General features: G+C 45.1%; 1 protein-coding gene across 2 annotated transcripts; it reads left to right on the top strand.

Moving 5' to 3' along the window:
• Positions 1-4,712: 4,712 nt before the first annotated feature.
• LOC123087801 (BTB/POZ domain-containing protein At2g46260) lies at positions 4,713-14,703 on the top strand. 2 transcript variants are annotated; one of them, XM_044509913.1, is made up of 9 exons: positions 4,713-4,918; positions 7,040-7,148; positions 7,227-7,298; positions 7,666-7,951; positions 8,100-9,489; positions 12,336-12,403; positions 12,656-12,719; positions 13,234-13,513; positions 13,631-14,703. In XM_044509913.1, exons 5-9 carry the CDS (start codon positions 9,081-9,083, stop codon positions 14,457-14,459), a joined length of 1,650 nt encoding a protein of 549 aa, XP_044365848.1. In that variant the 5' UTR covers positions 4,713-4,918; positions 7,040-7,148; positions 7,227-7,298; positions 7,666-7,951; positions 8,100-9,080; the 3' UTR covers positions 14,460-14,703. The 2 variants fall into 2 exon arrangements, with proteins under 2 accessions (XP_044365848.1, XP_044365847.1); XM_044509912.1 differs by lacking the exons at positions 4,713-4,918; positions 7,040-7,148; positions 7,227-7,298; positions 7,666-7,951; positions 8,100-9,489 and adding an exon at positions 12,479-12,580 and having other exon boundaries at positions 12,304-12,403.
• Positions 14,704-16,386: the final 1,683 nt, after the last annotated feature.

Here is a 16,386-nt window from a genome sequence, read left to right as displayed (position 1 = left end):
TTTTTCTATGATGCAATCAAACAACCCAAAAGTTCTTGTAGGATTGAGATGATCATGACATTCCAATCATATGTTTTTTCTATTCCTGAGTTTTTTGGATCCTGCGAATCAAAGAGGCCTAAAGATCTTGTTTGGAAATTTTCCACGGAATTTTGTTTTTTTAATGCATGACACCTACGTACTCCCTCCATTTCTAGATATAAGTCTTTTTAGAGACTTCAATACTGACTACATACGGATCAAAATGCGTGGCGGTATTGCTTCGTGGTCGGATCAGCCCACTGCTTTTTCTCCCAATTATCCCTTCGCATTCCCCACGGCGAGACCCCATCCACTCTTTCTTCCTCCTTCGAGACGCTTCCCAATCGTTGGATCATGTCATTGTGACCGCTCGTGGGCTCGTGGCGTTAACTGTTGCTGCGAGCCGCCTATGCTGCTTTGTCCTCTCCCTTTAGCCAGCACTGTTACAGGTGACGCACGAGCTTCGAGCCCTCAGCAGTGACGGGGTGATGAAGAGTGAGGTGCTGTAGACGTGTCCGCGGTTAGCGTCACCATGGAGGCTGCGAGAGATCAGCACAAGGGGAGCTACAACTAGCTGCACAAGAAGTTGCCACCCCGCGATGCGTCGTCGCCTTGCCCGAACCGAAGCGACAACCAGCATGTGCTAGAGATGGCCACTCTGTTGTTTGCTGGAACCGCCCAGTCACGAAGCTGCGACCAACAGTCAAAATTGTCGGAACCATCTGGTGAAGAAGCTGCGACCAGCAAACAAAGTTGCTAGAACTGCCCGACGAAGAAGATGCGACCAGCAAACGAAATTGTTGGAATTGGACCAAGGGGGACCAGAAGCTCCACGTGGCAGTGCTGAGACCGATGCGCCCTGATGCTAGAATCGGCACGCCGCAGTGCTAAAACCGACACACCGCATTGTTGTAACACCCACAGACGCCAATGCTGGAATCGTGCGATCGTGAGGGGCAAGCTGCAACTGTCATCGGCAGATGCTACAACCGTCAGTGCAGGGAGCTGCAAGCAGCAACCGGGAGCTACAACTTGCTTCAATGAGCGGTGGCGAGCCAACAGCGGCAAGTGACGATGCTGCAAACGGAGGTAGGAATGCTTCACGATGAGCTGAAAAATCATCAAGTGATGACGATGTTTTTCTTTTTCTGCGGCGAGTTGTAGGTGCGTCAACGGCGGCCACCTTTTTACCTCGTTGGGGATGTGCGGTTTGGAGCAGGCCGGTCGGCGCAGCGAGCGGAGGTGCGAATGGTGGTCAGTTGTTGCCTGCACGTGTCGCAAGATCACCCTGCCTCCGCCCATGTATGACGGTACCATGTTAGAACATCTCCACTAATTACCCATATAAAGGCCAACACGGGTTGTCTCCATCTCTGAACCCCCAAAACTATCACCACCTCTAACACTAGCCCCCGATTCACACCATGATGTTTTATGCCTTACGAGGTATTGGATCTGCCAATTGGTGGTTTATCTTTTCCTCTTCTGTGCTCTCTCTTTTCATTCTCCACCCTGCCCTTCGTGCTTTTTACCGCCCACTGTTGTCGCGGTTGGCCGATGCGCTCCTGGCACCATGTGCGTGGAGTGCTACTGTTGCGTTGCCGCAAGAGGGCTATTCGGTGGTGATGCGATCACATTATCGGTGGAACATGTCGGGTGCCTTTGCCTATGGTCGGTGCGGGTTGAAGCACACGGGCCCGGAATGGAGGATGTTGGCGAGAACCGAAGATGCATGGCCTGGACGGCTGATGTTCATCCTCGTCGAGGCCCTCATTGGCTGTTCGGTTGGGACTCAAGAAGATGGAGGCGCAGGCTTGAAGGCAGCATGCAACATTGGAGATGACCGTAGATCTGCTATGTGGAGGTGGCCGAGGGAGGTCGGCCGGTAGGACTGCATGCCGGTGGACAACAACAGAGGGCCAGATGGTCAATGACGACAACATGGAGTTGGCGCGCATCAAACACTTCTACCACATCATGATCTATATATGGATGGAGTTTGGGGGTAAGGGAAGAGGGGGCCTAGCTAAAATTGAGGCTTGGGCAAGGTCCCACTCGTGTTCTTCTTTTTTTTTCCCTCTCACCTCAAAAACTATTTAGAGATCCATTGAAGATTTAATAATTCAAAATTTATCGCAAAGTACTTACTTCCTCCAGTCCTTTTTAGTCTACATATAAGTTTTGTCCAATGTCAAAGTATCCGTACTTTGACCAAACTTATAGAAGAATGTATCAACTTTGAAATATGTTATATATAATATATGAACATATTTATAATGATAAAGTAGTATACATAATACCATATGGTAGTATATTTGATATTTGTGGATGTTGATATTTTTAATATAAATTTGATTAAACTTTGCAGTGTTTGACTTGACACGAATTTAATATGTGGAGTATAAAGGACCGGAGGGAGTACAATGATTTTTTTTTGAACCTGGAATATATTATTCATTTAGGTGCATTTTACAGATAGAAGCATGAAAGGAAACACGCTAGATACATCAAGAGTGTCTTTGATGAGACACTGATTTCCTTTAGAAGAAGCAAGGCATCTAAAAAGCTAAAAAGTAATTCTCATAAAAAAATAACTAGTTTTAATGAAACGTGTGTTGCATCAAATTTAAAATTTGATTAGCATAAAGAGTACCATGATTGGACGTCGAAGTATTTCATTTAAAAGTTTCGTGTATAGGAATATTTTGGTCCGAATTAACAATTTAAATTCAAGTCACAACCGAGACGGTTGGCTATGTTTTTCCGTTTAGCAAGAGTTAATTGTAAAAAACCACCACATTTGGGGCATCGATTACAGAAAACCACCTAATCCTTAATTTTATACAAAAATCACCGCGTGTCCAGTAAACTTTTTTGCAAAATGCACTGATCAGGTGATTTAGTCCATTTAATCACTTTCTGACACATGGGACCGGACTGTAAGGAGCTGACTTGACAAAATAATCACACACAGACCCCTAGTAGATTTTAAAAAAGGCAATTAGCCCCCTGAACCATGCCCGGCAGAGCCCGCTGCCTCGATCCCATCAGATCGAGAGAACCCGAGCTGGCCGACCCCAGGCGCCACTCCGGCGATGTCGCCGCCGCCGACAAGCACGTCGCCCTCGTGATCTCCTCGCCCCGCCTCTCTTTCCCACGTCGTCCTGCTAGGGCTGAGTTGCGACGCGTGGGGAGAGGATCCCTCCTATGCGTGCTCGCCGGAGCTCAGGGCGCGTGGTCGCGGGGAGGAGGTACGCCGCCTCGCCGGAGGGCATGGGCGCGTGCTCCCGCGGGAGGAGGGAGATGAGGGAGGACCACTCTGTTCGCACCACTCTGTTTCTCCTTTGCTCACCGGAGTCCGCCGCCTCCCACCCGACCTGCAATGCCCCAGCCACCAGCGCCTTCCCCCTACCTACCTTGCAGCCCCGTCGGACGACTAGGAGCGATGGTGTCCGCGCCATGGACTGGATGCAGAGGTCGGGGTGGCCGGATCTGGCCATGAGTGGACGTTGCGCACGCGGCGCCACGGTCACGGCCATCCCCGTAGGAACGCCAGGGCTCTGCAGCTGTCGACCACCACCTCCTCCTAGTTCTCCGCCGCAGCCATAGCCATCTCTGCCGCCGCCGGGACGGAAGGTCCAGGCCGTAGCCGTCTCCACCCTCGCCAGGAATGGCCGTGGTGCTGTATCGCAGGCACACTGAGCAGGAGGCCATGGCGTTATGTCGCGGGCGCGCCCACCAGGAGGACGAGCACAAGGTCGTGCCAGTGTGCCACGGGCTCGCCGACCTGCTCGCGGTCGCCGTCCACGACCGAGACGCGCTCGGGGACGCGCACGTCGCGCTCACCAGCTCACTCCTGTCCATCTCCTCCTCGCTCCACCCTCGCCGGGAATGGCCGTGGCGCCGTGTCATGGGTGTGCCGAGCAGGAGGCCATGGTGCTGTGCCGGGGATGCGCCGACCTGCTCGCGGTCACCGTCGGCCACCGCGACTCGCACGCCGCGCTCGCCGTCTCACTCCTATCCATCTCCTCCTCGTCTCCATGTCAGCCTGGTCGGCGGCGGCGACGGGAGCCGGTGGGGCCGGCATGGCGTGGTCGGGTGGGTGCGGTTGCCTGCTGGGACCAGGGGGTTGATTGCTTTTTATTCTCAGATTTAGGGGGGTGTTTGTAATTTTGTTTGCCCAGTCATCTCCTTACAGTCTGGCTCTACTTGTTATAAGGGCATGTACAATAGTTGATAAGATAGTTTTATCTTAAGTTTTGCATGTAATTTAGAGATGACAAAAAAAATGTCTACAATGGGTCATCTCTTAGTCTTATCTTCAATAACTAGCAATTCTTAAAAATGTGGTGAGACATATTGTGCTAAGAAATCATCTCTTGTCTTATCTTAAATAAGAGAAGACAAGCCTTCTCTTATAAGTTATCTCTCCTCCATCTCATTATTTATCCTACGTGGCACTCCTAAGATAGCACCATTGTACATGCCCTAAAGTGATCAAACGGGCCAAAACACCCGATCAGTGTTTTCTACAAAAGGTTTACCAGAAACGCGGTGAATTTTGCACATGATAAAGGACTGGATGGTTTTCTGTAATCGATGCCTTAAATGTGGTGGTTTTTTGCAATTAACTCGTTTAGCAAAGACCGAAGTCCCCAGAAAACAGAAACTCAAGACCCATTCCTCTCCCCTCAAAATTGAACCTCGCCTCGCCTTCTCGAAGAATCCGGCTAGGGCTGACGGACACCGCGGAGGCGGAGATGGACCCCGGCTTCTCGCCCAGCTTCGAGTTCGCGTTTAATTCGCCCAACTTCTCCGACAGGTAGCTGCGGATAGAGATCCCTCCCCGACTTGGCGTTCCACCGCGAGGAGCTCCGCCTCCACAAGGAGGAAGCAGGTCCGTACAGTACAGTGCCTCACTCCTCCCACGCCCTTGGAATTAGACGGATTCATTCTCTGCTGTTTAGCGCGATTCGGATATGGATCCGTGTTTAAGCTGTGGCTATTTGCTATTCTTGCCGTTCCTTCACTTCACGGAGCTTACCCTTCATTAAGGTTTAACGATTAGGATGTTTCCTACAGTCTGGATTAATACCAAATCTTTTCACATGGGGCCATCAACAAATTGTAAATCCTCCATACATCCAACTAGAACACAACAAATTCTTAGTCTCATATTCAGGTGGAGCAGCAATGATGTTCAAAGTTCAAACAATATCAAATTTGACAGTGCTGTCCTTTTTGTGGATTGGTTACCTTGTAACCCTCAGGGTGATTCCTAGTCAAGTCTGTCACAAAGCGTTTGTTTTCTGGAATTATACCGCTTAATTACATTTTAGAGAAAATCTTTATGTGCTAGGAAATTTATAGTTCTTGGGATTTGGTTTGTGTAAGATTATTTATAAAATTATTTTCCCTAACAAAAGTTGTATCGACGAAACAAACAGGAAGAATGCTTTATTTTCAAATATGTTACTCACTTAATGGATGTATATTTGGAAGGATGAGGGAGTTAATTTATATCCCTCATTTTGTGAAAAAAATTGATTCTATGAGCAACTTTGATACGCCATATACTCCCTCCGTCCCAAAATTCTTGTCTTAGATGTATCTAACACTAAAACGTAACTAGATGCATCCGCATTTAGACAAATATAAGACAAGAATTTTGGGACGGAGGTAATATATTTGAAGAGAATGTGTGGAGGGGTGGGTTCTACTCTATAGCTCTTCACAACCTTGTTCCCTATTTGCGATTTTACTATTTCTTCACTTCACCTCACCTGTTGTTGTGTGAATTTAAGAATTGACTGACTATGGAGTCTTCTAGTCTGGATTAATATCCAATCTGTTCAGATGAAGCAATCAATAAATATATCCAACTAGAATACGGCAAATTGAGAGTCACATATTTAGGTGGAGCAGTTATGATGTTGAAACAATATTGAACCATTCAAATTGATAGTGCTGCCCCCTTTTGAGGATTGGTTAACATAAGCGTTTGTTTTCTGGAAATATATCACTTATTAGATTTTAGAGAAAATATTTATGTGCTCTTGGCATTCGGTTTGTGTAAGGTTACATTAGCATGCCAGATTATTCATAAAAGTAATTTTCCTGAGAAAAGTTATACCGACGAAACAAAAAGGAAGGACGTGTTCTTGTCAATCTGTTATTCATTTAATGGGTGCATATTTGGAAGGTTGAGAAAGTTGATTTATATTCCTTATTTTGTAAAAACTTTGATTTTACGAGCAACTGTGAAACGCCATATATATTTGGAGAGAAAGCATGGAGGGACGGGTTCCTACTCTAGATCTCTTCACAACCTTGTTCCCTGTTCATCATTTAAAGTCAAGCAGTAGTCTGTCTCATTTATTGAAACATTTAATGTTACTAGATATTAGCCTGCTTAATCATCGTTTAGTTTAATGTAGTATTAACGCCTGTGATGTACAGGTATAGCTGTTATTACTGATACAGTCTGATGATCAACTGGGTAACCCTTGCAGGTTGCGTGTTTCTCCACACGTGCAACATACTAGTTACATGCCAATGATGGCAAGATATCCACCAACTCTTAGTTAAACCTGTGTTCCTGTTTGTTGCTTGAACTTGATTCTGCCAATAGACGTTTGCGTGGTATAAAATACTGACTAACTATATAACAATATTACACTTTGATTGTCTGTTCTTTTGTACTTGGACACCATTATACGGTATATTAATAGGATCCTTGGGATGACATTTACTATTACTTTACTCGGGAAGCAGCGAGCATGCTCAGATATCTTGATGCAGCTAAATGAATTTGAATATTCATGATGTTTTATTAATCAATTTACCAAATTTCTGATGGTTGAGTCAACGAATATGCACACATAGAAGAACAGAGTGTTCCTATTATCTCAACAGAAGAATCTCTCTACTGGTTTAGTTTATGCCTATTACTCCATTTCCCTCAGTTTGCCCTTAATATCTCTCTGATCTTTGTATTCTTTCTGTGATGAACACATAGAAAAAGTATTGACTCTTCTTGGACCATTTTGTCCGCGCCAGTTTTACGAGTGAAGACCAGTTACATCAATTTGGTGGTTTTCGCTGCAAATAGTCCATTCTTTCTTAAGGTAATTTTCATAACCTTTTGAGATTCATTTCTTCTTTGGTCAGTTTTCATGTTCCCTAATATGCTTTATTCTCCGTAGCTTTTCACAAATGGCATGAAAGAGTCTGATCAGAGGCATCTAACACTCTGAATTGCTGATTCGGGTAAACAGGTAACATCCTTTCCTTTTTATCCCAGTTTTCTATGGTGACACCGTTATTATTCTGTAGTCTGTACCCACTATTTTTTTTAATATAAAACATCGAATATTTGTGGTATTACAGGGATTCTGTCTCCGAGTTTCTGTCAGCCCTTCCTTTTTCTTTTTCGTAATGAAATGGTTAAGTCTCTTCTCAGTTTTCACCGTCGTCTTTAACTACCAAATGGGTATTTTGTCCACGATTAATCTTCTGCATGGATAGCTTTCCTGAATAAAGGAGGTCTACTGTTGTAATTTACGCACAAAGAATCTTCCATTTAGTTCTTTCTTATTGAACTGTTATCATAAACCCTTATGCCTCATTATTTCATTCTACTAGGAACGGAGGAAACTGTCATGATGGAGATTTTGAGATTTATGTACACTGCAAAGCTATCAACAACTGAGCACAATCTTCTGATCGACATCTTGATGGCCGCTGATAAACTGGAGGTTCTTGCCTGCATGTGGCATTGTAACCAGTTACTCAAAAACTTGCCTATGACCAGAGAGTTGGCATTGCTCTACCTAGATTACCCATGCTCCAGTTCAGTGGCTGCTGAAATTCGGCATCTGACAGATGCAGCCAAGGAATTCCTCGCCGGCAAATACAAGGTTTTGGCCAAGTGAGTGATCACTATCTGACGGAGCTACCTTTTTTATTTTCCAAGAAATCATTAGACATCTTCCTCAAAAAGAAAAAAAAGTGTAGACATTTTTGTCACAAAATAATGCATGAAGTGTCTACTGATGGAATGATTTGTTTCGTTCCAGGTTCTCTGATGAATTGATGGACATGCCTCTTGCTGGGATTGAAGCCATGATTGAAGATACCGTATATAGCTTCTTGCTTGAGTGGGCGTGCATGCAATACCCAGAAAGGCATAAGCTATGGAGCTCTCATTTACTTCCGCTGGTACGCTTCAGTCATATGACTTGGAGCAAACTCCACGAAATCCTGACATGCAGTGATGATGCTGTGCACAGTGAGCAAACAAAGAAGCTTATTACTGATTTACTCCTGCACAAAGCTTACCCAGCACATGAGCAAGGCACTATTGAGGCAGACACAACAACCCGTTGGCAAGTTCCACAGCGAGCTTACAGGCTTAAACCAATCAAAGTGGTTGAATTTTACTAGCCCTGCCCACAGGTCATCGTTTACTTGGATCTAACACATGAGGAATGCTCCCGACTCTTCCCAACCGGAAACATTTGGCACACTTGTTCCATCTTGCTGGACAAAGATTTCTTTCTCATAACAAATTGTCAAATGGATACAGCTTTGGCCTCTTCATAGAAACAATTGAGATGCCAAAGGGCCCAACATGTTTGACAGTAGACTTTGAGTTAGCTGCAAGGGCAAGATCGTCAGGGAAATTCGTGCTCAGGTTCGAGGACAAGCATACAGGTGATGATTGGATGCTGGGATGTGGTGACCTTTCTGAGGTTCCATGGTCGACATTCATTGCCAATGATAATCTCTTCATCGATGGTGTGCTGCATCTGAGAGCTGACTTGAAGGTGGCGCAGAAGGGATTACAGACTTGATGATATCTGCTCAGCAAAGTTGGGTTGATAGCCGTGGAAGGTGAAAGTTGCATATTTAAAATAGAAACAAAAATTAATCAAGTTGTCTCTTCGAGAGGAAAACAACTTCATTAAGCAACAAAATCCAAAAAAACTTTATTCGTTAACAAACAATCAGGCTTTGAAGCATCCCAGAAGGAGTGCATTGTGATTTTTATTAGGTCCATGTGGTCTTTTGCATTACAAACCCGCGTGCCCGTAATTTTGCACTTCCTACTTCCGAGGGTCCTATTTGGAAAGTCTGGTACCGCTGACCTCGCCTTCCCGAAGAAGCTTCGGCGGCTAGGTTACGCCCGCCGCCGCCGCCCCGCGTTTCGTCCCTCTCTCCCACACGTGGCGGAGGGCATGGGCGCCGTTGAAGATTCAGCGACGGCGGCGGGGGCGGCAGCGGAGATGGAGCTGGACTACTCGCAAGGCGGCGTGCTGCCCAGCTTTGACTTCGCGTTTGATTCGGTCAACTTCTCCGACCGGAATCTGCGTATAGAGATCGTCGCCGGTGACCACGTGCTGGGTTCCGGTGGACACGTCGGCGGAGGATCCACTACCGACCAGGCGCGCCGCGGCAAGGAGAAAGGTGAGTAGTGTACAGTGCCTGATGTAGCTGTTATTAACAGATTAGAATACATCAGCTATTTTGGATGTAGCAGTGGTGTTCAAATAATATCAGTCCGTCGCCGGATTAGCCCCCAAAAATTTAAATAAACTTCAATCACTTGTAATTGAGATTGACCACTGGACAACAAAGGGGCGCAACTACTCAGCTTAGAATTTTTGGAAAGGTGCTACCAGTACCTGAAGGAATATTTGTTGTCCTTTGTGCATTTCAAACTTCTAATCTTCATGTCATATTTCTTGGTCAAGTTTGTCACAAAGCCCTTTCCAAAGGAATTGCCTAGGTACGCTTTTAACAATTATTTATTTGTGGGAAAAATTCGGAGATCTTGGAATAAGCTTGTTTTGAGTGAGATTACATTGAGGCATTGACATGTCAGATCATTAAAAAAGGAAAAATGTGCAGTCACTGCAATAAATCTTCCAACTCTTATATTTCTTAATGTAGCAACAGAACAAATAGGAATAACATATTATTAGCAAGTGTGCTCTTCATTTTAGTTCAACATTAGTCTGCATTCTCTTTTTTTCTCTTTTTTGAGGTAACATATGTATTTGGACCGAAGAAGAAACTGTTCCATGACCTTCATTTTAGTTGAACATTAGTCTGCATTCTTTTTTTTCTTGTTTGAAACAAGGGTTGTCATTAGCCTGTTGCTAAAAACTTCATACGGCTGCCTCCATACATGCAAAAATACTGGTTGCAGATCGGTGTTTTCCAACAATGCAAAGATAACCACTTGAACTTAGTTAACACCTTGTTTCTGTTTTGGCTACTTGAACTTGTTTGTGCTACTGGATATAGCAGTATGGACTACACTAATTCATTAGATGGCAATTAGCATGTTACATCCATTATTACTGTACTCAGTGAGCTATAAGGCCTTGTACAATGCAAGGTGCTCAGTAAAATAAACTGAGTTTTTCTTAAGCGTCAATGCTTATTTCTATAGGGGGGGTCCCTAATTTAGCATACCCTATACAAATAAGCACCGGTGCTTAAGGAAAAACTGATTTATTATTCTAAGCACATCCTCTAAGAACACAGCATTGTACAAGGCATAAGCACCTCCTTTGGCCCATGCTTCATCCCCTAGGTCGGCATGGACGGCGCTCCCTTGCCGCCGCCTTTGGGCCCCTCGACGCTGTCGGGCAAAGACCCCGGCGGCATGCGGTGTTGTGGCTTCTCCTTCCTCCTCTCTCCCCGCCTCCTGCGGGACCTGCAAGGGGTGCTCAAACCCTAACCCTAGCCAGACCCGCCTGGGCCGTTGTCGGGTGTCTCGACAACTTCCCTCGCGTCAGGTGGATGTCTCCTTGGGGTGCGAGGGATATCGCCAGGAGTGTTACGGACGTGTCCCCATAGCTCGATGGTGGGAGCCACCAACGAATTGCACATTCTTGCTGAGTTGGGCCAGGGTAGGAGTCAGTGGGGTCGGCTGGTGCCCGAACCACAGCATATAGCGGGGCTCGAAGGTTGTTGCTACAAGTGGCCATTGTGTTGGGCTCACCTTCGTCCAAATCTAGCCGGGTTCGTAGATGCTCGCAAGTTTGGGGGTTTTCAAGGGGTGGGGAAGGAGCTCCCGTCCCACCCTTTCCTCTGGTGGTTGATGGTTGCAGGTTTGGTGTGGGGTGGGGGCTTGAGGTCGTGGATGTCGGGGTGGCAACCCTGAGTGGCGGGCTGCGCATTTGGCTCTCCGACGAGCAGTGTTGCCGCGGTGTTGGGGACGCTTCTTCGTCATGTGATTGGTGGGTGCGTGGTGGCGGCCGATCCTGGCATAGTTGTTGTTGTCGATTCCATGTTTGTCATGGTCGGTCCACGGGGGCGGGGGGGGGGGGGGGCATGGTAGCTTGGGTCCCTTCAGCGAGGTGTGTGGGGGGTGCCGAGCAAAAGCTCCGTTCCTTCGCACCGATGATGACGATGCTTGCAAGTGTGGCGTCCCTCTGGGTGAAAACCCTTGTCCATATCTGGTGGATGCAACGGCAGAAGCGTTGTGCGTCTTGTCCCTCTTAGGGGCGTCGTCGGTGAGTTTGGGTGATCCCCGATCGTGGCGGCCTGTTCGGGTGGAATTGGAGTGCTACTTGGACCAACCTTGATTATAGTGGTTGGCGGTCTCGTTTGCCCCGTTTCATTTGCACGTGACAATGTGTTTCAAACTTGAGGTCTTGGTTGCTTGTCCGGCAGGGTCGACACTACTTGGTCTGGAGTGAGACAGTAGAGGGTCCTCTCTAGCGGCAGCATGCTGGAGTTTTTGCAGCGAAGTCCGGTAGTTTCATCCAAGTGGTACGTGTTCGTGGTTTGATATCGGCATTGGTTGTGACCCTTGGTGGTCCGGCCTCTGATGCACTTCTTCTCGGCGGCGCCTAGTAGTGCACCCCTGGGTTCTTGTTTGCGGTGTCCGGCTTGTTTTGTCGTCATCTTTCTCTTGATCAGCTTGTATGAGGATATCCTCGACACCTTGTATTGTTCAGTCGTGTGACTTTCTCTATAAAGCAGGGTGGAAGCCTGTTTCGAGAGAGTGAGGATATCCTCGACACCTTGTATTGTATGCTATGATTGCTGGATGCAGCTAAATGGTTTTTGATTTTTGCACATTGTTTAACCATTTTTTTTCTTTTATCTGAAGATTGATCACAAAAAAAAATCACACATAGAAGAACATAGTGTTGCTAGTATTTCAATAGAAGAATATATGTTCGGTCTTTCTATTTCTGTACATTTTACTTTTCCAATTTGTTCTTTATTTTTATTTTTTGATCTTTGGTATTTTGCAGGTGGTGACTCTTCCTCGATGATGGTGGGTAGACCAGTTTTACGAGAAAAGACCATTCATATCAATTCAGCAATTCTTGCTTCAAGAAGTCCTTTCTTTCTGAAGGTAGCTCTGATAACCTTCTGTGAACTACATTTTTTCTAGCCAGTTGAAGTTTCTAATAAGTTTCATGCTTCTCAGCTTTTCTCAAATGGCATGAAAGAATCTGATCAGACGCACCCAACAATTAAGTCCTTTCTTTCTAAAGGACTTCTTGCTTCAAGAAGTCCTTTCTTTCTAAAGGTAGTTCTGATAACCTGCTGTGAACTACATTTTTTCTAGCCAGTTGAAGTTTCTAATAAGTTTCATGCTTCTCAGCTTTTCTCAAATGGCATGAAAGAATCTGATCAGACGCACCCAATAATTAGGATTGCTGATTCAGGTAATGTGATACTAAAGGGTAAATTTTGCATCTTACAATTTATTCTAATTTTATTGTGGTTGTGTTATACTAGTTTTTATAGTTCCTATATCTTTATGAATATTTGGAGTAAACAAAATACTACTACTTTCATCCCGAATTAGTTGTCTTAGATTTGTATAGATACGGATGTATCTAGACGTGTTTTAGTGTTAGGTACATCCGTATCTAGACAAATGTAAGAGAAATAATTTGGGACGGAGGTAATATGTTTCTTAATTTCTAATACTTATATTTTCTGTGATAAAGAAAAAGGTTAGTCTCCCATGAAACTTTTCTTAGTACTGAAAGTCAACATTCAACTTATAATCATTTACTCACTCCGATCCAAAATAGGTGTCGTGGTTTTAGTTCAACCACGACACTTATTTTTTATCGGAGGGAGTAGGATACAAAAGGCTGTCTTTTTTTTGTTTAATTCTTTATTAGCTCTTTCCTTGATGTTTATGTATTTTTTTATTTACTTGGAACGCAGAGGAAAATGCCTTTATGGAGCTTTTAAGATATATGTACAGTGGAAAGTTGACAACAACGGAGCCCAGTCTATTGCTCGACATCTTGATGGCTGCAGACAAATTTGAGGTTCTCTCTTGCGTGGGGCATTGCAGTCAGCTGCTCACAAGCTTGCCTATGACCACAGAATCTGCACTGCTTTACCTAGACCACCCTTGCTCGACTTCATTATTGGCTGAGGTCGAGGGTGTGATCTGCGCAGCCAAGGAATTCCTTGCCAACAAATACAATGATTTTGCTAAGTTGGTGATCCCAATTTGATAGAGCCATGCTTTATTTCATTTTCTAAGAAAAATGTAGACATTGATGTAGCAGATCATCTATTTGGTGTACTAATTGCATGATTTAACTCTTTTCAGGTTCCAGCATGAACTGATGAACTTCCCTCTTGCTGGGATTGAAGCCATCTTGTCAAGTACTGACCTACAAGTAATACGGGAAGATTGCATATATGCCTTTATGCTCACATGGGCCCGTGAACGATACCCAGAATTGGAGGAAAGACGCGAGATCTTGAGTTCTCGTTTACTGCCACTGGTACGCTTCAGTCATATGACATGTACAAAACTTCAGGAGATCCTAGCATGCAGCGATGATGATATAGACCATGAGAAAGTAACTAAACGTATTGCCGAGGTACTTCTACAAAAAGCTTACCCAAAACAGATGGAAGGTGCTCTTGCAGCAGACGCAACAACCTGTTGGCAATTTACTGAGCGAGAGTACAAGTACAAACCTGTGAAATTGGTTACTTTTGATCGACCCTGCCCACAGGTTATCGCTTACCTGGATCTAACACGCGAGGACTGCTCCCGACTCTTCCCTTCTGGACATGCATGTTCACATGACTTCCGGCTTGCAGGGTGGAAGGGGAGCATTTATCTCAGCCCAGTCTGTACAATGAATGAGCAGAGTAAGTTGTCCACCTTTGGTCTCCAGTTAATTGGATTCGGTTCCACAGATTTGACAGTGGATATTGAGTTTGCTGCAAGGACAAGATCGTCCGGAAAATTTGTGAGCAAGTACAGTTGTAAGCACACCTTCACCAGTGCTTGGTTGAAAAAATGTGATGATCTTTTTGGCGTTCCATGGTCGGCGTTCATTGCCGATGACAACCTCTTCATCGACGGTGTGCTGCATCTGAGAGCTGATTTGGCGGCGGTCCAGCAGACGGAGTTTCACGCTTGATATGATTTCTCACTCACTCGACAGAGTTATTATTAAGTCGTCTGTTCGTCATCAGTCGCTTCATTGGGATTCTGGCTGTGCGTAACCTGAGTTTAATTTCGTTATTTTTGTCTCTGCTGGAAACACTTTGGCGCCTGAAGGTGAAGGATGCAAGGAATGGACCGAGGCTCATGGCTTCTTAGAATGAAATTTACATTTCTTCAAGATTAATCGGGGTGGTAGACCCTTTGATCTCACTTTACTTTTCTTCAAGATTAATTGTAGTCGTCAAGTTTTTGTTAAGCAAATACCGTCTTGTTTCATGCCATATGGTAGGATGATTCCTTATTACTCCATGTCGCCCCCCAAAGTTGGGGGCATTACTGGGTGTCTGAACATGTTGTGTTCCATTATCTGGACTTTTACCAAAAAAGGTCTGGGACCTCAAGGTTACCCGACCACTTGTATCAAGTCGGGGTTGACTTTTTTTTCCGATAGAGTTAGGATTCACCTGATCCTTGGATCCAAATATTTTCAGCTAAAATTTTGCAAAAGAGGAACATTACTGAGAGTTTCTCAAAGATATCCTCGGATGAATGTCTCGGAGCCCTTCCCTCGTCAAGATATCGAAATGATTTGCGATAATTGTTCTTCAGTTACTCCGTCAGCTAGTGATCTTCGGTGTTTTGTCGCCTTTGTTCAATCTCCCCAAAAAGTGAAAAGAAAAAACACCTAGCTAGAGTTGAAGACTCTTGCCGCCCTCTTTCAAGCCTGCAACGGGCGGTGCCATGGTTCGGCCGTAGGGTGATGCTTTCGTCTTCGAATGATTTCCTTACTCTTCTGAGGCAGTTGCTTTCTATCTCTTTTACATCCAGTGTGATGATAATCTCATGGATCGAGCATACGCGCCTATCTAAGATGAACACAACAGGAAAAGTACAGTGTTTACAATGTCTTCTTTTGTTACTAAAAAGTCCTCCATGGTGTTTACAAAGTTTGACAAACTATAGACGAAAGTAACGAACTACATCAAATGATCTCCTTGACACGGGACACAACACTAGAAAATGCTCAGGAAGCAAGACACTTGTCCCTAGAGATCTATGAGCTTCACTCCTTCGACGTCGCCAAAACATGTGTTGAAGGGGGAAGATGGTACATATCATCAATACATCGCAACATGATCACAGTTCTTTTGCTTTGTCAGCATTGGCTGCAAAATCCTAGATCATCTAACTTCCAACAGATGAAGGAGACCACAAGATCCTTTAGCCTTCCACATAAGTCATATCCTAGATCATCTATCTTCCAACAAATGTCAGCATTTTCACCATGGACGACATTAGCTGGCCACCTCTATACAGCTCCTCCCGAGCTTCCCAATGGTGTTGGAGCACTCACAACTACATTAAGGACAAAGTCAGAGGGGAAAAAAAATTCAAGGCGACGTTACCGTCGCCTCCTAGAGGCCGAAACGAGAAATTCTGGCAGCTAGGCCCTCAACTCAACGAGAGATGGCCCCCCACTCCCCCCTCCCTCGAATATGAGGAGGTAGTTGCAGTAGACATTATTTGATGGAGTGCCACCCCCAACACAGTAGCGGCACCACCAAAATACCTAGTCCTGCCCGCTCTCTACATGCCCGACTCAAGAAACAAGGTTCCCCTCCTCCCATCGTCAAAGCCAGATAAAGTTGAGGGGAACCCACAAGCTCGCCGACCTTTTAAAGGTTGAAGGGCTATCACCTCCATCTTTATGAGACAGAAGTGTCGGGAGTTGAGCCATATGTTATTGGCAACACTAGATCTTCTCCAAAAGCCATAAAACAAAAATACTAGATATGTTTTCAGTGTGTGTACTTGTCTATGTTCCTTCTGCAGGAGTAGAAAATAAAACTGAATAATTCCTAGAAAAATGAAAATTAAGCAAGCTATAACTTCGAGAGGAA

The sequence above is a fragment of the Triticum aestivum genome, chromosome 4A (assembly GCF_018294505.1).
Source record: "Triticum aestivum cultivar Chinese Spring chromosome 4A, IWGSC CS RefSeq v2.1, whole genome shotgun sequence".
In the NCBI taxonomy this organism is placed as follows: Eukaryota; Viridiplantae; Streptophyta; class Magnoliopsida; order Poales; family Poaceae; genus Triticum; species Triticum aestivum.
The sequence above is the reverse complement of the archived record's forward strand: the minus strand, read 5'-3'. Positions and strand labels throughout refer to the sequence as shown.

Bases quoted from the DNA above. Each gene is read 5' to 3' on its own strand.
- LOC123087801 (XM_044509913.1), top strand. From the start codon at position 9,081: ATGTGGTCTTTTGCATTACAAACCCGCGTGCCCGTAATTTTGCACTTC. The intron at 12,404-12,655 runs GTAGCTCTGATA...CATGCTTCTCAG, and splicing joins GAAGTCCTTTCTTTCTGAAG to CTTTTCTCAAATGGCATGAA. The intron at 13,514-13,630 runs GTTGGTGATCCC...AACTCTTTTCAG, and splicing joins AAATACAATGATTTTGCTAA to GTTCCAGCATGAACTGATGA.